Genomic DNA, 20,761 nt, shown 5'->3' with positions numbered 1-20,761 from the left:
GTTAAATTTTGAAAAAAAATAAAAATTTTGAAAAATCTTGTTAGTTGTGGCAGATAAATTTTATCCATCTCCCATGTAAGTTTGTCTTAAAATCGTGAATTATAACTATTTTGATCTGAGCGTCACTGATGAGTCTTATGTAGACGAAACGCGCGTCTGGCGTACTAAATAATAATCCTGGTACCTTTGATAACTATACCATCGTATCTATCAAATGCATTGTACTTAAATAAAATAAATTAACAACTTGCTACTCAGAACTACATTTTTATATTTCTTGCGACATAATGAGTGAAAATTCTTCTTGTGACGTATAAACTGACGACAGAGTCATTGTAGAAACATCCGCGTCAAATATAGGTCTTTGGCAAACTGATGATTTGGCGAATCTCACATAAACGTGAGTACTATTAAGACAATCTGTCTGACACCATCGAAGAAGAAGCTTTGCAAGCTTTGAAGAATGAAAACTCATGATAAAATTCTCCAAATAAATTTTGACTCTTTTTTCTTCGATTTCAAGTTCTGGATCTTCGTCACAAGTTGAAAACAAGTAAACAATTTTGTCAAATAACGATAATGCAGATGGGGTCAATGCTGAATAAAACATGAACACATCTTTTTCTTCCACGTTCTGAAATAAATTACCATGAATTGTTTGTAAACCACATCTTATCTGGGATAAACACCAATATGGTCTTTGAATCAACGAAAACTTCGCTAATTTCATCAGACATTCGTTTAAGGTACTTGGGTCAGGTTTTGTTGTGTTTCCATAGGAACGCAGAGTCCGGCAAAGATTTACCTGTGTAGCTAGGTCGAATATTGCAACTCCAGATCGTATTTCTGCTTTCGCTGCTGCAACAACGTTTTTCTGGTCATCTGAAAGCACCTTTTGAAATGACTCTGCAAGCTGTTTATCTGAAACAGTGTCTGTTATAATGATAGAACAGCAAGCTTGCGAAAACCTGACAGGCCAATAATTTTGAAGAATTAACCCATGATACATCACGCGCCCGAGAATGAGAAAAATGTCCTCAGGCATATCAGAAGAACATATTGGAATCTTTTCCTTATCACCTTCGAAACATAAATCGAAGATTTCGTCCCAAAATCTAACTAAGTATGGCTGGATCGGATTTTGCTGATGTCTTTCGTTTTCGTTCACCTGGTGATTTATGCAACAGACGACAACTTTGTGTTCCAAGATATTCAAATACTGTCTGTACACTTGCAAAATACTATGCACCAAATCATTGTCGTCGATGTGTATATAGAATACATTGTCTTTTAACTGGTTCCTCAAATGTTCAGTTCTTTCAAAAATACCAAAAAGATCTGAAAAAGAAAAGAGGGTCTTGATGGGGGTCCTTCATTTTTGTATTCTTAAATATTTTAGGCCATTTTTCTCTATTCTTTATACTTTTTGCCCAATATTCTTTATTCTTTATTTTTTTGGTCCATTTTTCTCTATTCTCTATTCTGTAAACCCCAATCAACACCCTCAGAAAACGATAGACTGGACAAATGGCACACAATAAGGGGAGAAGTATTACAATTGTTTAATTTTATTTATTTCGCAATTACAATAAATTCCTTCATTCACGTAAAGAAGATCATGACAGAAGATCGATCAAAATAAAGGACAATAAAAATAGGAATATGAATCATCCATGAACAATTCAGGCCCTGATAATCGCGTTCTTAAAATAAAACACTTTAACAGAATTATATTTATACAAACATCAAAAAAATATATGTTTTTGTTAATTTACTATAGTAAATCGGAGCACCTGAGATCATCCCCAGTTTTTGGTGGGGTTCGTGTTGCTAATGCAGTCTTTAGTTTCTATGGTGTGTATTATGTATTGTTGTTTGTCTGTTTGTCTGTTGGTCTTTTTATTTTTTAGCCGAGGCGTTATCAGTTTATTTTCAACTTTGAGTTTGAATGTCCCTTTGGTTTCTTTCGCCTCTCTTTCTTAAACATGTGTATGTCCGACAATTTGTCGTCGAAGCATACAAGCAAAATAGGACACGTGATGTTTGTTTACTAATTTGTTAGAAGTTATAAGTTCTTGTCTATAATTGTAATGACATACTGTCATACTGTCGAAAATCAATAAAGCGCATTCATAAAGAAATAGCGTATAAAATAAAATGCTCCGCTGGGCGCAGCTTGATACGACCGCAGAGGTCGAACCCTGAACAGTTGGGGCAAGTATGGACACAACATTCAAGCTTGATACAGCTCTGAATTTGGATTGTGATTAAATATTTGACACAGCATAGGTTTCTGACACAGAATGAATGTGGTCTAAGAACTTAATTTTTTTTAATTTACTCATTATGGTCCAATATCCAAAATCTAAATACATACATGGTTAGATTCAGCATATCAAAGAACCCCAAGAATTCAATTTTTGTTAAAATCAAACTAAGTGTAATTTTGGACCCTTTTGACCTTAATGTAGACCAATTTGAAAACGGGACCAAAAATTAAGAATATAAATACACGGTTAGATTCAGCATATCAAAGAACCCCAATATTTCAATTTTTGATGAAATCAAACCATATCATTATTATTTGCTTTTATATATAAATCAAAAATAACAAACTTAAAATGGAAAATTTTAAAGAAAAAAAAAGGAAAAAAAGGAAAAAAAAAAAAAAAAAGGAAAAAAAAAATCCCCCCCCCCAATTTTTTGAACCCCCTTATGATTCATTACCTCCAAACTCAATCCCAGCCTTCCCTTTGTGGTATGGTACCTTACAGTACAATTTCAGAACACAAGTTATTGTCTGGAAACTGTAAAAATGCTTTTTTTTTTGCCCCTTTTTGGCCCCAAATTCCTTAACGTTTAGGGCAATTACCCCCAAGCTCAAACCCAGCTTTCCCTTTGTGATATGGAACCTTGTAGTACAATTTTATAAAGATCCATACACTTACACACAAGTTATTGTCCTGAAACTAGAAAAATGCTTGTTTTTTGCCCCTTTTTGGCCCCAAAATCCTAAAATTTTGAGGCAATTACCCCCAAACTCAATCCCAGCCTTCCCTTTGTGGTATGGTACCATGCAGTACAATTTCAGAGAGATCCATACACTTGAACACAAGTCATTGTCTGGAAACTAGAAAAATGCTTATTTTTGGTCCCTTTTTGGCCCCTTATTCCTAAACGTTTCGGACAATAACCCTCAAACTCAATTCCAGCTTTCCCTTTGTGATATGGAACCTTGTAGTACAATTTCAGAAAGATCAATACACTTACACACAAGTTATTGTCATGAAACTAGAAAAAATGCTTGTTTTTTGTCCCCTTTTTTTGGCCCCTAATTCCTAAAATTTTGAGGCAATTACCACCAAAATCAATCCCAGCATTCCCTTTGTGATATGGAGCCCTGTGGTACAATGTCAGAAAGATCCATACACTAACACACAAGTTATTGTCTGGAAGTTACAAAAATGCTTATTTTTGGCCCCTTTTTAGCCCCTAATTCCTTAACTGTTGGTGCCATAACCCCCAAAAATCAATCCCAACCTTCCTTTTGTGGTAATGAACCTTATGGTAAAATTTAATAGAGATCCATTCATTTAAACTAAAGTTATTGTCCGGAAACTAACTGCGTCTTCGGACGACGCAGACGACGACATGATAGCATTATACGATTTTGCGGTCGTATAATAAAACGAAGAGATTCCTCTAGGTTGTTATTTATGAGATTTCACAGAATTATTTTTTTCGCGCAGTGGTTAAATAAATTCTCACATCAAATGAAAGATGTACTCTTAAAATGAATAATTATTGATTTATACAATTTATTTGGAACATTTTATGTGTTAACGAAATATGCGGGAAAAACAGTCAACAAATGCCTACGTCTAATATGTTAGATTGTCTCCATTATCAACGAAATATTAGTTTGTACCTTTGAGACCTGCTGGCTGTGATGTATCAGCTTCTTTGTGAGTTGTGTCACGTGGTAATTCCTCTTGTATCACTTTACTAGAACTCACTGTTGTTTCCATTTCAGCATCACTACTATCCGTTTCTATCTTAATGACGAACTGTTCAGTTTCAGTGGCTTCGGGATTCTTTTGAAAAAATAAAACACATATATGAATAAGATATACGGGGTATATGTAAATAAGATAGCAACCCAAAAATTATTTATCATTATAAGTTCATGCACAGATCGATACTAAATGTTGATGAAAAAACAAGTTGAACTGTGAATTATTGCTCACAGTTAATACATCTGCTACAAGTAAATGTATTCAATAAACAGAAGTTGATGATCAATGAATGTAAAATGTATCACTCAGTATTGAATGCTCACATAAACCTTGCCACCAAGTTTCGGCAAGATTTGATTATTCATAGCCTATATGTATTCGTTATGCAGAAATTTGATAAGCGGTAGATGTCATAACACAACATACGGCATAGTATGCCTACAGGACGCTCTGGTTAGTAATTCCTGGGAAAAATACATTATCCTATAGTATAATGAGAACTCTCTAGTCGTCTGTTCTATAATTGTTGGTGTGTGTGCTCTTTGTTCCACTTCTTCTACTTCTTAAAGTGAAAGTCGTTTAATATGATGGTTTGTTCGATTTACTGCATGTGTAGGAACGAAGTATTCAATCTTTACACAAAAGCATAACCGTAGCGATAATTTATATACGAAATTTATAATTGCAGTACTATAATTACCATTTGAACTGTCATAATATGATAACAATATGAAGCATAATAACAATTAAATGATTATAAAAAAATCCATATGTTTCGATTAAGGTATGCTAACAGTACAAAATAGGTACCAGCGGCAGTAATTTTATAACTAATTATCCGATAAAAACACTCTCCCTATGGTCAATTACAGCGTATATATATATTAAAAGGGAGTATCTATCTGAAAACTTAGAGAAGAGAAAAATTCGCAAATTATCGTTGATCTAAAACAAAAAAATATTGTCCCAGCATCAACACAAAATAAACATATTATTCTATTCAGAAAAGATGTGTTGGTTTATTGTAAAAAAATCAACCCTTAGAAAATGTTGGCTTAATGTCGTATAAAATAAAGCTGAGTTTTATAAAATAAACATCAATGAAATTATTTCATGGGGATAAGTACCTTATTTTGAGATTCATGAGAGAGAATTGTATTTACGCTGGAAGTAATAGCATCTGTAAGTTGCTGCTGTTGATCAGAAAAGGTCAAAGAAGCCTCGTCTGATTGTTGTGTTTGGCTTGAATTAAGAGCATCGTCTTTGTTTCTTGGACTAACCATTACTGAATATTCAAACATGTACTCTTCTGGTCCACTAGCATATCTGTACAAGGTTCCTGGTGGTCTGTCGCTAGGATCATCCTGCAAAATATTTAACAAACTAAACAAATACAAATTGTATTTTGCAATTATCTCCTCTTTTCTTATATGTTGGGCCCATAATTATCTTTTCTTTATTTTTTTCAGCCTAATATTATCTATTCTTAATTTTTCGGTCCATTTTTGTTTGTTCTGTATTCACCCATTCAGACCATCTTGAACGTCTTGTCATCGATTCCGCTGCATACTTTGTTGGCTTTTTTCACAGCAATAACAAATAGACTTAAATATGGCGTGTACACAAACAGGAAGCAAACTTTTTAAAATAATGAGATTTTTTTTAAATGCAGAACTCATTTCAATGCTTTTTCTGTAAAATACATTTGGGAGTTTTTTCTCTTTAACAATCGAATGCCTAGTAAATCTGAATGTGTTATACAAATATGTAAGCAGTCTTCACAAGCCATACAACACGGGCCAGTAAAGTATTCTTAAAGAAAGCTTAACAGTCCTTATAAATTTAAAGATTTTTTATGAAACTGTTTTCGGGCTTGACAGTTAACAGGTTTTCGTGAATACTGTGTGCAACTTTTGTACCTTTGTTGTCCTTTTTTGAGCAATCATGTTGGTGAAAAAAAAATTCATAAGAGATCAAAATAATGTTAACTTACATAAGGAATTATAATCAAGCTGCCCTGGTATTTCGTGTCTTTGATAGCTCTTGGTGTATACGTGGCTATCCGTAACAAACGTCTTTGTTTATCTATCTTGTAAATGTCGTAGTTTTTCTTGGCAAGCTTAGGGTAGGTGTTCCTCAAAAAGGAGTCAAATCCTCTTTGTGTTAAATACAGATCTAATTTTGTCCTTGATGGCAAGCCTGAGTTGTAGTCGTTTTGGGGATATCCTTTTATAAAAGAACATAATATATCCATATAATCAATATTCAAGAAGGTTCTCTTATGTTTTCATATTTAATAGATGTTGACATAAATATGTTAGCTGATAAATGTTGTCATGTTTTCTCAACAAAAAAAAGAAGATTTATAAGTATATAGCACGTGCATGAGGAAATGGAAATAAAACAAACAAAAAAGCCGGAGGTGGAACAAAGTCCAATGAATTACTGAGAAGTAATCGGTTTAAATTATCGAATTTCGTCTTCTTGACATTTGCCATGTTTGCTGAAAGAGGTAAAAGCTCAAATCTTATACCAACAAGACATATCATTGGCTGAACAGGGAGCAACCATTTAACTTCAATGGGGTGTTATGGTTTTATGGTTTTTTGTCCGAGTCAGAACATTTTTTTTTAATTTTTCGACGCTATTAATCAAATTATATTTTTTTCAAAATTTAACACTATATATACACTGATTCTCAGCAAATCGGAACCATTTGTCAAAATTATACTTGGAAAAAAAATGTGTGTAAACCAACTTTTAAAATAATGTTCAAATGATTCGTATATGATGTGAAAGATTCCAAAGTGGATCTTAGCTCTTACTGTGAATATAATATCGTGGTCAAGACTATGGGTCACTGTTTTCCACATAACAGATACGTTACCGTCATGTTTTATTTCTTTAGCAAACGAATTTTCATACAAAGTGTCATTGCTTTAATATTTTCCTCCAAAACTATTTTAGAGGTACCTAAGATGCTATTATTAATCATAAATCTTGGTGATGATTAAATGTAACTGTGAAGACAAAAAACATAACAATTAGTTGTTCTTAACTAAATATGTATCAAGATATTAATCAAATAAATGGGGAATGTGTCCATGGGACACAGATGATGCCCCGCTTGCATATAACGTTATAAAGGGACAAAACTCAAGAACTGTAAAGTGACGCAACCCAAAGTTGTACTTGATCTGAGTTTTGTGGTAATTAAGCATTGTGTATACGTTTCATAACATTTATTTGAGGCAAACTTAAGTTAGAGAACGGAAACGAAAAAATCAGCATTTTTTCCATTTTTTTAAAGGGGCATAACTCTAGAACGGCAAAAGTGACGACACCAAAATTCGTACTTGATTTGTGTTTTGTGGTAATTAGCATTGTGCAAAAGTTTCATAACATTTAGCTGAGTCAAACTAAAGTTAGAGAACAGAAACAAATATTTCAGCAATTTTTCCCCTTGTAAAGGGGCATAACTCTGGAAAAGTAAAAGTGACACCACCAAAATTCAATCTTGATCTGTGTTTTGTGGTATTAAGCATTGTGTATAAGTTTCATAACATTTGGTTAAGGCAAACTAAAGTTAGAGAACGGAAACGAAAAATTCAGCATTTTTTCCATTTGCAAAGGGGCATAACTCTGGAAAAGTAAAAGTGACACCACCAAAATTCAATCTTGATCTGTGTTTTGTGGTAATAAGCATAGTGTATAAGTTTCATAACATTTGGTCGAGGCAAACTAAAGTTAGAGAACGGAAACCAATTTTGGGACGAACGGACGGATGTACAGACGGACAAGGGTAAAACTTAATGCCCCATGCATCCGCTACGGCGGGGGCATACATATGTTTACATATCAATTAACAAGAATTGCTCTTGTTAATTTCATATATTTTTTCAAATGTTTATATATCTTATCTTTTTTTTCACCTTGGAAATGAACAGATAACGTATCTGTTGAGAAGACGATATTGAAAACTCTGTTATATCGGTCCTGGAACTATTAATTATAAATAAACTTTAAATATATAATATTTGAAATCAAAGAAGTGAGCGTAACGCTTAAAATTTGAATGAAAAAATAGAGTATAAGATGTAACGTATCTGTTCAAGGCATGCAACAAATACGTTACCATAGGAAACAAATACGTTACTTAATGTTTGCACCCTGAATTACAATACTTTTACGCTATTTTTATCCTGTAGGTACACAATTCAAATGTCTAATTCTTATCTATGTGTTAAAATATCTAAATTAATATATTACATGTATTAGCGAAAAATATATTAAAATATCCAGCTAAAATCAGTACAATTACCAAATTTGACGTTGTCCTTCATATGACTTCGCAAATTGCAGCTCATAACTTGTTGTACTGATGATATTATTCATTGATCATTAAAAAAAAAAAAAAAAAATGTATTAAGGCAGATAGCTCATATGTCTGAATTCCGAAATGATATCGATATTTCATCGTTGATCGAAACATAGTAACGTATCTGTTGGTACAGTATCTGTTTAACAAATTATTCTTGGTCCGTTATTTCAAAAATGTTTCTAATAACAGGACATTTTCACTGTTGAAAAGGAAGATCAAATATGTAAAAACATATTTATGCAGTTAAATAGATCCCGTTGAAGTGGTTAATTTTTATGCAAGTGGTTAATTTTTATGCAAGTGGTTAATTTTTATGCAAATGATTCCACAGTAACGTATCTGTTCAAAATTAACGTACAAAAGCCATTTCCCAGTTTAGTAGCTTATCAATTTTCTAAATTTTATAAATACACATCAAATAATTTTGTTTTGGTTACATCTATGGACTAACACTTCAAAAGCAACATAGTTATTCTTTCAATTCAATTGACCTTTAGATAAATGAAGAGTCTAATTGAAGGTATGGGGAAAATCAGAATATTTTTTTTGTCATCTGCTTGACCACAATATTTGTTTTTCATCAAATTGGGGATCAGAATATTTCAAACCATACAATCCCATCCCCCTTTTTTGAAGATAAATGGTCGTTCCCTAACAAGAAGCTTAAGTTATACTTAATCTATCCGAGTAGGTGAATGATTGGTCGATTGCCTAATGGCTACTTTACAACAAGCAGAAAGTATTGCATATTCAAGACAATAACATGTCCTGAATAAACTTGCACCATGCTTTGCACTTCACCGCTACACTGCGTGGCTTTTGACCCTTTATCTAATCTAAATATCGCTTGCATGCCTCAGAAGCAATTAATACCATTTTAAGAAGCCTTTCGACCCAACCGGCCATCAAACAGAATGCCTTTCTCGTGGCAGTCAAATATATTACCAAGAAATGTCGATCCGGGCGGTAATTTTTGCCATTTAAATGAGGTTATCTTCATCCCGCGATAGATTGAACATTTAAAAAAAATGAAATGTTGTCAATTGTTTGAAAATAAACGATGCTTTTAACAGACCAATGTGCGATTTCCAGCCTTAAAAACGGTCCACGTGATGGTTATTCCTCACATCCTATCACAGCTGTCATACAACGAGCTTGCCAGCATCAAATAACAATACACTATTATATTACCAAAGCCTTGGTCTTGATGCTGCTTCACAATAGCTCTCTCCGTTTCGTCTGAAGATGAAAATCTTGGTAACTTAGAAGATTTATCTGGTAGACAGTATATATATCTCTGGAAAGTAGCCTTTTCCTTTGGTCCCCTCTTGGATTTGGTCCCTTGCATAACCTTCAATGCTTGTAAAATTTTAGGATTTGTGGTATTTAGTCCCATTTTCGTCATAACATTCAGTGCATTTGTAGGAGGCATATGTTTCCTGTTGGTTGTGGTTGATTGTCTGGGGATTGGTTTAGTAGGAAAGCTAGGTGCTGATGTTACTTCAGTGATCATGACGTCATTGTCGTCTTCGTCGACAGGTGTCGCTTCTTGTGATTGGTTTCTTTTATCTGACATAGCTGGAGGTATGTGGTACCATTAAATTCTGTTTGAAAATAATAAAATTAATTATTAATTGTGATTCTTACACTCAGGGCATTAATGCTAGCATAAAAGTAACAAACGTGTAAATATCAACAGAGAAGCCCTTAGAAATATCATTGAAAATTGATTGTTTAATTTCTTATCACGGCAGATGATTGTACTTTTTAAAACTGCTGTCAGCGGTATTGTCCATCTTTAACCACGGATGCTGCTAATGTAGCAGGATCTGCTTTCCCTTCCGGAGCGCCTGAGATCATCCCCAGATCTTGACGTGGCTCGTGTTGCTCAGTCTTTAGTTTTCTATAGCTGTGAAGTGTTTTGTGAACTTTTCGTCGTCTTTCTGGGTTTTGTTTGCCATGGCGTTGTCAGTTTATCTCGACTTATGAATTTTGAATGTCCCCATGGTATCTTCTTGTTTTTTTTCCCCATCGTGTTAATAAAGCCTTGTGTACGCTCGCTTTCTGGTAGGGTTTCTGGTGGTCAGAGAAATAAGTTTTTATGTGGCACGTTTAAACTTAACAATGTTTAGTCGTAAACAAGTTTTGCTTTTAAATCCTTTTTGGTTAAAAATAAAATTCTAATGTAGAAAAAAAAGTCTCCATCATGTTCGTATCCACCGGCAATTGTCTCTGAAATAATAAATCCTATTTACCTTAATTTAACACAGGTATATAGGATTTTTTTTTTCAGAGACAAGTGCCCGTGTTCGTATCTGTTTCTGGTGATACTCTACACAGTACTATATGTGCACTTAATAATCGATACTGCTCTTTCAATATACTCCGCCTTTAGCATTATTAGTGGAAGGCCATTTGATCTTTCTTTGGAGATGGAGGTGGGGGGTCAGGAGAATTTTTTTGTGGATGGAATATGACTGTTTTTAGTACGGCTTATTTGTTTTGTGCAAACATTTGTGTACACAACTATTTCCTTAAATGTCCTGCATGTTGTAGCACAGAATATTGATTTTCAATCTGTCTTAGACAAAGTTATTTTTTCAGTTTTATGAAGGCCTGAATATTCCAGGCGGTCTAATCATTCCATGAATCAAATATAGTTGACCTATTGCATATAGTATCTAAGAAACAAACTTAACTAGGAAAACTTAACTTTGAACAATGAACCATGAAAATGAGGTTAAGGTCAGATGATACCTGCCAGACAGACATATACACCTTACAATCATTACATACACCAAATATAGTTAACCTATTGAGTATAGTTTAAGAAAAAAAGACCAAAACACAAAAACTTAACATTGAGTTATGAACACTGAACATGAGGTCAAGGTCAAACTTTAGTAAAACCTGCCAGGATGACATGTACATCGTAAAATATTTCTATACACCAAATATAGTTGACCTAATGCATACAGTATTAGAAAAACAGACCAAAACACAAAAACTTTAACCACTGAACCATGAATATGAGTTCAAGGTCAGATGACACCTGCCAACTGGACATGTAAACCTTAAAATCATTCCATACACCAAATATAGTGGACTTATTGCAAATAATATTCGAGATATGGACTTGACCACGAAACCTAACCTTGTTCACTGATCCATGAAATGAGGTTGAGGTCAAGTGAAAACTGTCTGAAAGACACGAGGACCTTGAAAGGTACGCACATACCAGATATAGTTATCATATTACTCATAATAAGAGAGAAATTAACATTACCAAAAATCTTAACTGTTTTTCAAGTAGTCACTGAACCATTAAAATGAGGTCAAAGACAATGGACATTTATGTATTTATTTTTATAGATCAAGTAGTTGATCCACAAAACCTCTTATCCTCTGATAACTTGCCCGACTTTGGCTATACTTTTTTGTCCTTTTTGGATTATAGCTCTTCATCCTTTTAATAAGCTTTAGATTTTCAAATTTTTAGACATCGAGCATCACTGAAGAGACATTTATTGTCGAAATGTGCATCTGGTGCAGAAAAATTGTTACCGTTAATGTTATTACTACCACAGGGTCGATGCCTCTGCTGGTGGACTGTTAGTCCCCGAGGGTATCACCAGTCCAGTAGCCAGTATTTCGGTACTTGCATGAAAATCCGGATTTTTTTGTTATTTGAATTTGCTGTTACGAAATTTACGAAATTATCTTAAATTAAGGAATATATCTCCCTCATGCAAAGCTCTGATCCCTTGTCCGAATTTGGCTATACTTTTTGTCCTTTTTGGATTATAGCTCTTCATCCTTTAAATAAGCTTTGGATTTTCAAATATTTAGACGTCGAGCATCACTGAAGAGACATTTATTGTCGAAATGCGCATCTGGTGCAGAAAAATTGGTACCGTTAATGTTATTACATGTATCATGAAAACATCAAGGAATGACTGAGATATATAGAAATATTGTCATCCTTGGACCTTCTTTACATGCAAGAAAACTTGCGCAACAGAGGGGCGTCAATTTGGTTGTTTGGATTGCATAAATATGCAGTCAAGTCTGGCTGAAATAAGGACTTTCTATTCTATTCTTCATGCAGAGAAACACTTTCAGGAGTCCGTAGGTGGACTGTTGCAAGGCAAAATTTCTACGTTGGCAACATATCCTCATTTCCCGCGGTAGTCAAACTCCCGCACTTTATTCCAGTATACACAATTTGTAGGAAACTATCATTTGGATAGATTGTTACTTTTTTCTCGCACCCCCCCCCCCCCCCCCCCCCCAGTATCTGCATGATCCTAACAACAATTATTCTCACGGCATGTACAGTTAAAATTGTGAGAGATTTACTTTTCCGATAGACGTAATCTTCCTACACTTTTTTTTTTTGGCATAATATGACACTCGTTTTTTACTGTTTCTTATAATTTCAAATAAACAAAAAATTAAAAATTAAAAATAAATCTTCTCTTTGAAATCTCATATATTATATCATGTATGTGCATGATGAATAACACCATGAGTCAAACTCAAAAATCAATAATATTACGAAAGTATGCATACAAAATTTAACATTTATCTTTAATGTTATATTCATATTGTACTGTGTTTCTTCCACACGAATAAAAAATGATATTTTCCATATCAAACACACTTATTGTAAATTCTAATATTTACGTAAATAAAATCTGGTCCCGATGTTTACTTTTACTTTAAACAAATATCAGAAACGATAAATTAAAAAACAGAGAAACGTGTTTTACATATCCAGACGGTTATAATATTATAAGACAACATTTAGCGCTTTTGATGTTTTGTAAGCTTATAAGACAACATTTGGATTGTTACGAATCTTTTGATGTTTTATTAGCAAATAAATCTTAAATATAAAATGATGAACGCTTAATACAATACAACGTTGTAGTTAATACCTTAATTATGATTAAAAATAAGGTTGATTGAAATTAATTATAATAATCTAGATATAATTAGCAATCATTCAACAATCTATCAACATAATCAATTTACATGTAAATATTATAGTGTCTAATAAACACCATAAAGGAAAGAGATATGCATAAACTAGGACACGTCACATGTACATAAAATCATTATTCACGAGTATTTAGAATTTACAGTTATTTTTAGAAAATTATATGTTAACTGAACAATACTGAAACTAGAAATTTGTATAGTACATGCAGATATTCTTTTCGTAAAAAGTCTGGACAAACCACTGACATTGTTACCTCAGTATTGATTCTCCTTGATAGCACGCGGCTTTTACGAGGAAATACAGGAACTCAGTTACCAAAAATATTGGACAGTAAAACAGACCACACCAACCCCTGACAACCGGCCGACTCATCAGATCAAATAGCCGTACAAAGAAAGACAAACATGTGGTTTAGTTAGCTTGACTTGGTATATAGCAAAAAAAGCTGACGCGAAATTAAAACAAATTTAACGTGCGCACATACCACCTATATTTGAACAGTAACATTGTGAACTAGAATAGTAAAAACCCAGCTCAATTGAGAAAAATGATTATTTCATACGTATATCACATTATTACTTCGTATTCTTTTTTCGATTTTAAAAGTTATCCTGATGATATTTTCAGTCTCATTTTTTTTTTCAATCAGTCGACACGAACTGTATTTCAGCTGAAGAACGGCAAATAAACGCTCTCCCATGTACTTTCGTGTTTTTTCAAGTACTATAGAGTGTGTAGGAGTTTGGTGGTAGGAGTTAATAATACTATCTTCTTCTTTTTAACCTTTTTGTGATAGTATATTTTATGCGCCATATTTTTTTTTCATGACCCGTGCTCGTTGACGTATTACTGTCTTGTGTGCATCGTGCATACTCCCACATGTCCTACCCTGTATTTGTTTCCGACAGTCATTTGAGAGGGGCGTGAAGGGGGGGGGGGGGTATCTGCACGGAAGAACGCGAAATAAAATTGCCATTTCACGATGAACGAACAATTAAAAATTTCTTGCACGTTGATCTTTTTACCGATTTCACGAAACACGGTGAATAACGAACCTTTTTCACGGCTGCACGTGAAATAAAAATGGCAAAACACGTTGCACGAAAATAACCCTTTACCACCCTCATTTGACAGAGCAGAATATCTGTGTCAAAGATGACCAGGGATGTGTTCCACAGTCTTGTCCACTTTCCCTCGAATGTGCAATCAACGAAGGATACCTATAATCACCGGGTTTTTACTTGTATGAAAACCCCAGGTGTTGGGTGGGGTCCGTGTTGCTCAATCGTTAAGTTTTCTATGTAGTACGGATTTGTTCGTCATGTTCGTCAGTCTTTTCGTTATTTACGTTTTTTTTTGCTAAGGCGTCATCAGTTTTTCTCCGACTTGTGAGTTTTGAATATCCCATTGCAACCTTCTGCTTCTTTTTTTATGCACTATGATGCAATAAAGAATGCAATAAAATTAATCTCGTCTTATCTAATAAAAACATGATACAGAGTATCAAACATAAAACACTTAGTAGAATCTCAGAGTAGAATAAACATGACAAAGCCCTACACAAAAATGGGTATCTTGTCAAGTAATTACTGGGTTTGAATTATTTATAAATCAAACACGAACATTAATTATGATAAAAAATGAAAACCGGAACACACATGCATAATCTTAACATGAACTAGTTGGTCAGTATTATTTATATAAAACAATCTTTAAAAACAGCCAAGTGGGGTAAATATAGTAACAACCAGACAACATACAATGTCGCAAATCGTTATGTTATGACTGTTATGTTTATTGCATTTATCAACCTGTAATCGATGAACACGCCTGGTTAAACTTTTAATATTTTCCCGCGTTTCGATCAGTATAGCGGGAAAATGTTGTATTCTCGGTATGGAATCGTTAATTTTCGGTAGGCCGATGTACATCTATCCAATCAGGGGGCTGAGTTGTGGTCATATATAAGGTGTTTTTTGTGTGGTAACTTCACTTCTAGCCGTCGTATTGACCGAGTAAACTTATGGACGCCAATTTACAGCAAGTTATTCAGACAGAGGTACAAAATGCCGTTCAAACTACGCAGGACCAGTTGTTGAACAACATGACGAAGTTACTGGATTCACGTCTGGAGGGTTTCCAAAAGAGGATACAAGACAATCAGAAAGTGCTGTCAGATACTCAAATAGCAAGAATGGACGAATCACTAACCGACAATTACAAATTTCGAAAGAGGGGGAATGAGGAGCAACACAAGCACAACCAGAAAGTGTTCGTTAAAATTAGAGAAGCACACGCCGAATTCGAGACCGACAACTTGACGCAGTCAAACATTAACAGTGCCAAGAGAAAAATTTCTGAAGGTATGGACTTGATTAAAAATCGACAAAAGCTGATAAAACTTGCCGATTCATCAGACGCGGGATGGCGCGTGGTAGATGAATACGTAACTAACCCACTGGCAGAAGATTCAGAGGACGAAAAGAAGATGTATAAAGCGCAAAATAGAGCAGAAAGCAAGCTGAAGAAGGAAAAGTTAAAAAGACGCCCAGACCGCAAGAGCGTGCCATACACACAACAGGCCCCAGCAAAAGCAGCAAATTCGATCCCGGTGAACGTTAGTGGTGGATCCAGGTCTGATGTACGACCCGGTAGATGCTTTCATTGTAATGAGTACGGGCACTGGATTAGGAATTGTCCAAAGTCTGCTGCAGAGCAAAAACACAAGATAAGTATTGATACTACTATATGTAAAATCGATAACGTAAAACTGAATACACACCCAGAGACCGATCTAGCATCGGGTGAACTCTATTCAATGAGTAATGTAAATTCAATAACACAGACATCACGTGATGTCCAGTCAATGAGCAATACACATACTACTACTATAGTAAAAAATAACGGTACAGGTGTAGGTCATTTAAAAGAGAGCTTGAGCGAATGGAAGAAAATAGGTGCCACGGATTTTGTAATAGACATTATAGCAAACGGGTATAAAATTCCTTTCAGTACCATTCCATGCACGGTTGAATTACAAAATAACAAATCGGCACGAGACAATCCCGATTTTGTAAAGAGCGAGATTTAAAAAACTGCTGGAAAAAGGATGTATTACTCGAGTGTCTCGTAGGCCATATGTAGTTAATCCTCTAACTGTAGCTCATAATAGAGGTTCAAAACTCAGATTAGTATTAGATGCAAGACATATCAATCCACATGTCGTTAAATTTAAACACAAATACGAAGATGCAAAAACTGCTAGACAACTATACGATAAAGGAGATTTTGTATTCTCTTACGATTTAAAAAGCGCATACCATCACATTAGTATTTTTGAAGCAGACACTACATATTTAGGTTTCAAATGGGAGCATGAATATTATGTGTATAATGTTTTGCCTTTTGGGTTGTCAACTAGCGGATATATTTTTACAAAGGTAGTCAGGGAGGTTATCAAATATTGGAGAAGTACAGGTTTAAAAATCGTCATGTATCTAGACGATGGCCTCGGCGGGGGCAAAAACATGAAAGAGGCTATGTTAGCGAGCGAAAAAATTCACTCTGATTTGGAGAAATTTGGTTTTGTTCTTGCAGCAGAGAAGTGCAATTGGGCCCCTATTCAAAGTTTAGAATGGTTGGGTTTTCATTGGGATATGACAGAAGGGGTTATAAGAATTACCGAAAAAAGAATAGAAAAGCTTTTAAAAATTTTAGAAGTTTTCAGGACACAATTTCACTACGGGATTAGGCTTTTCCGGGTGAAATTCATTGCAAGTATTGTAGGACAGATCATATCAATGCAGCCTGTATTAGGAGATCAGGCACGTTTAAGAACAAGGTATTTGTATCAATGTATATTGCAAAGGGCAAGTTGGAACGCCCAAGTACTAGTTAGTACGGACGCATTCAAGGAATGCACTTTTTGGGAACATAAAGCTAAAAGCTTTAACGAGATAGGATCTCGGTTAAGTCAGTTGACTTATAATGAAACACAAGATTATTATGTGTTCAGCGATGCATCTGGTACAGGTTTCGGTGGTTTTGTTACCACTGGTTCAGAGGACGAACCTTTGGAAATGTTTGGTAGTTGGTCGTTGACGGAACAGTCCGAAAGTTCGACCTGGAGAGAGCTCGAGGCTGTAAAAAGAATATTGATAAATTTTGTCAATATTCTCACTGGCAAGATTATCAGAGTGTTCACAGATAACCTGAATATCACACATATACTTAATGTTGGTAGCAGGAAGATAGTTTTGCACAAAATCGCTTTGTTCGTTGATGAATTCTGCAGAGAGAATGCAATTAAGTTGAGCTTGGTTTGGATACCACGAGAAACAAACCAGTATGCAGATACTTTAAGTAGGGTAACAGATTGTGATGACTGGGAAATACAAGATGAGGTTTTTCTGTACCTTAATCATGTTTGGGGTCCACATGATATAGATAGGTTTGCGCATGATTACAATGCCAAGTGCAAGCAATTTAATTCAAAGTTTTGGTGCCCCGGGACTGCTGGGATAGACTCGTTTACAGTAGAATGGGGTGGACATAATAATTGGGTAGTTCCACCACCAAGTTTGATTCCAAAGGTAATAAATAAGATTAGTATAGAAAAATGTAATGGCACTTTAGTCATCCCGGAATGGACATCGGCACCATTTTGGCCCATGTTGGTGGATCGACTTGGAAATTTTAAGGATTTCATAGTTGATAGCAAGTTTTTTCAAGGGGAAAATCTGACTAAAAGAGGCAGAGGTCAGTGCGGAGTATTTGGACAACAGCGCTTAAAATTTAGATTAATTGCTATAAGAATAGAATTTTAGTTTGCAATATACTTATGACGTTATTTATTTTGACAGGGGTTAAATTAGACCGTACAGTGGAGGAGACCGTCCAGGACAGTGGGATAGAAGTTGGCAGTTATATGTACGAGCTTTATCCGAAAATGTGTGAACTGTTGATTAACTCTAAAAGTGACAATACCGTTAAATCATATTTTAATTCATATAAACGGTGGGAACGTTTCATTACTTTGCAAGGTCACAAATCTTTGCCAGCTCAGCCAGTTCATGTTGCACTGTATTTAACACATTTATTGAACAATAATTCAACTTGTCACCCTGTTTCTAACGCAGTTTATGGTATTAAATGGGCACATGAGATAAATGATCTAAACGATCCTACAACAAACACTTTCGTAACATCGATTCTTGAAGCTTCTAAAAGAGTAGCATCAAAAAAGACAGAAAAGAAAGATCCAATTACTCCTGAAACTTTAATTGAACTTTGTGACATGTTTAAAGATTCTTCAGATTTACTTGTTATAAGGGATTTGGCAATGATGATTTTGAGTTTTTCAGGATTTCTCAGATATGATGAGGTCAGTTCCTTACGTTTTTGTGATGTTAAAGTACACGAGTCTCATTTAATTTTGTGTATTCAAAAAAGTAAAACCGACCAATATAGACAAAGTTCTGAAGTCTTGATTTCTAGGGGTGTTTCATCTGCTTGTCCTTACACAATGTTTATAAGATACACTAGGTTAGCAGGTTTTGGTGATTCTGGTCAGCAAAACTTTTATTTGTTTCGGCCTATTTATAGATCTCGTAATACATGCAAGCTCATTACAAAAGATAAAAAACTAAGTTACACGGCGGCTAGAGAGTCAATTCTTAAGAGAATCCGGACAATTTGTCCAGAGGGAAACATAGGTCTTCATTCATTCAGATCCGGTGGGGCCACGATGGCGGCTAACGCTGATGTTAGTGACAGATGCTTAAAGAAGCACGGCAGATGGAGGTCTGACTCCAGTAAAGACGGTTACATAGTAGATTCCACTGAGAAACGTTTGAAGATATCTAAGGTATTAGGCCTATAGATTACCCCTTTCTTTGATTTTCTATCACGTACGACGGGCTGTCGGCAAATTTGAATTTGCGTTTGAGTTTTATTTTTCTGCCATGCGTACAAAAAGGTGTTGTTGGTGTGCTGTCAGTGGCAGAAAAGGGTGTCATTTGTGTGTCTGTCGTCTGTAGTATAGAGAATACTAATATTTTCCCGCGTTTCGATCAGTATAGCGGGAAAATGTTGTATTCTCGGTATGGAATCGTTAATTTTCGGTAGGCCGATGTACATCTATCCAATCAGGGGGCTGAGTTGTGGTCATATATAAGGTGTTTTTTTGTGTGGTAACTTCACTTCTAGCCGTCGTATTGACCGAGTAAACTCCATTATTTTAAATGATGTTTATATATCTATTGTTAGACAAATATTTTTGCTTTTCGTTAACTGTTTGAACCGACGAGGTCCGACGTCATTATCCTGAGATAGGCTCGAGCATTGATTCGGATACAGGTTTCCGTAATACGGTTTTTCCTGGTCGGCCTTGGCTATCAATGAGGGGTAATTTATTAAACGTACAGCTGCCAATATTTTGATATTTTGCTGTGTTTTGTACATAATGATATGATTGGTGAATGAAAATGCCAATTGATTACTGATTTATATGCTTTATTTGATGATATGTCACGATTATATATTATATACAATTATATCTGGCGTCCATCACGTACGACGGGCTGTCGGCAAATTTGAATTTGCGTTTGAGTTTTATTTTTCTGCCATGCGTACAAAAAGGTGTTGTTGGTGTGCTGTCAGTGGCAGAAAAGGGTGTCATTTGTGTGTCTGTCGTCTGTAGTATAGAGAATACATGTTAAATCCTATCAGACATGATTTCTAAATAAATATTATTATTCAAATACAACTCACACTGAAATGCACTTCTAGTATGCATTATACACGTAGTTTAACGTGACTGTGTCCATTTAAATAATGCGGTTTTAAATAAATGTAATTTAGCAATAAACTTATAAGCTTACCTTTTACTGCACACAACATATATCATGTATATACACTTTAAACAGAAAATGGCGTCGTGTGTGTACCTCTTAAAATAGAATTTATATATACCGAACTACAAGTGTAATTCTATTTATTCGAAATTTACACGATTGATATTATTCGTTAGATAATTACATTTTGACTGGTCGCCATAGCGACACGATATAACCCAGATTTATCATTTCGCTTGCAGACGATTTTTATTGAACGCATAAAAGTCGATATCAAAATACTATGATTGATAAACTTAAATGTCTTATTGATATATTCTTGACGCAGCATATTATACCTTTTTATTAATATATTTATCGAAATGACAAATATTTTTATTTGTACAATTTTTTTTTCAACATCATAAGCTATTTTACCATCTTTTCCGACATCAAAGCTGCAAACAAGAACTAATTATTTCATAATATTCTCGGTAAAAATAAACATATTTCTTTGAAGTTAACA

The 20,761-nt window shown here is 34.7% G+C and overlaps 1 protein-coding gene across 2 annotated transcripts; it reads right to left on the bottom strand.

Moving 5' to 3' along the window:
* Nucleotides 1–259: 259 nt before the first annotated feature.
* Nucleotides 260–20,418, bottom strand: LOC127724348 (uncharacterized). 2 transcript variants are annotated; one of them, XM_052231288.1, is made up of 6 exons: nt 20,284–20,418; nt 9,589–10,001; nt 6,010–6,242; nt 5,180–5,380; nt 3,929–4,094; nt 260–1,338 (listed from the first exon to the last, which is right to left on the bottom strand). In XM_052231288.1, exons 2-6 carry the CDS (start codon nt 9,971–9,973, stop codon nt 269–271), a joined length of 2,055 nt encoding a protein of 684 aa, XP_052087248.1. In that variant the 5' UTR covers nt 9,974–10,001; nt 20,284–20,418; the 3' UTR covers nt 260–268. The 2 variants fall into 2 exon arrangements, with proteins under 2 accessions (XP_052087248.1, XP_052087247.1); XM_052231287.1 differs by having other exon boundaries at nt 5,144–5,380; nt 20,284–20,417.
* Between the last annotated feature and the right edge of the window lie 343 nt (nt 20,419–20,761).

Source organism: Mytilus californianus, unplaced genomic scaffold, assembly GCF_021869535.1.
Source record: "Mytilus californianus isolate M0D057914Y unplaced genomic scaffold, xbMytCali1.0.p SCAF_14, whole genome shotgun sequence".
Lineage (NCBI taxonomy): Eukaryota > Metazoa > Mollusca > Bivalvia > Mytilida > Mytilidae > Mytilus > Mytilus californianus.
The sequence above is the reverse complement of the archived record's forward strand: the minus strand, read 5'-3'. Positions and strand labels throughout refer to the sequence as shown.

Excerpts from the sequence above, each read along its gene's own strand:
- LOC127724348 (XM_052231287.1), bottom strand. The coding sequence starts at position 9,973 with ATGTCAGATAAAAGAAACCAATCACAAGAAGCGACACCTGTCGACGAA. Across the intron at positions 5,381-6,009 it reads GCTTGATTATAATTCCTTAT|GATGATCCTAGCGACAGACC; the intron begins GTAAGTTAACAT and ends AATATTTTGCAG. Across the intron at positions 4,095-5,143 it reads CTCATGAATCTCAAAATAAG|AATCCCGAAGCCACTGAAAC; the intron begins GTACTTATCCCC and ends TTTTTTCAAAAG.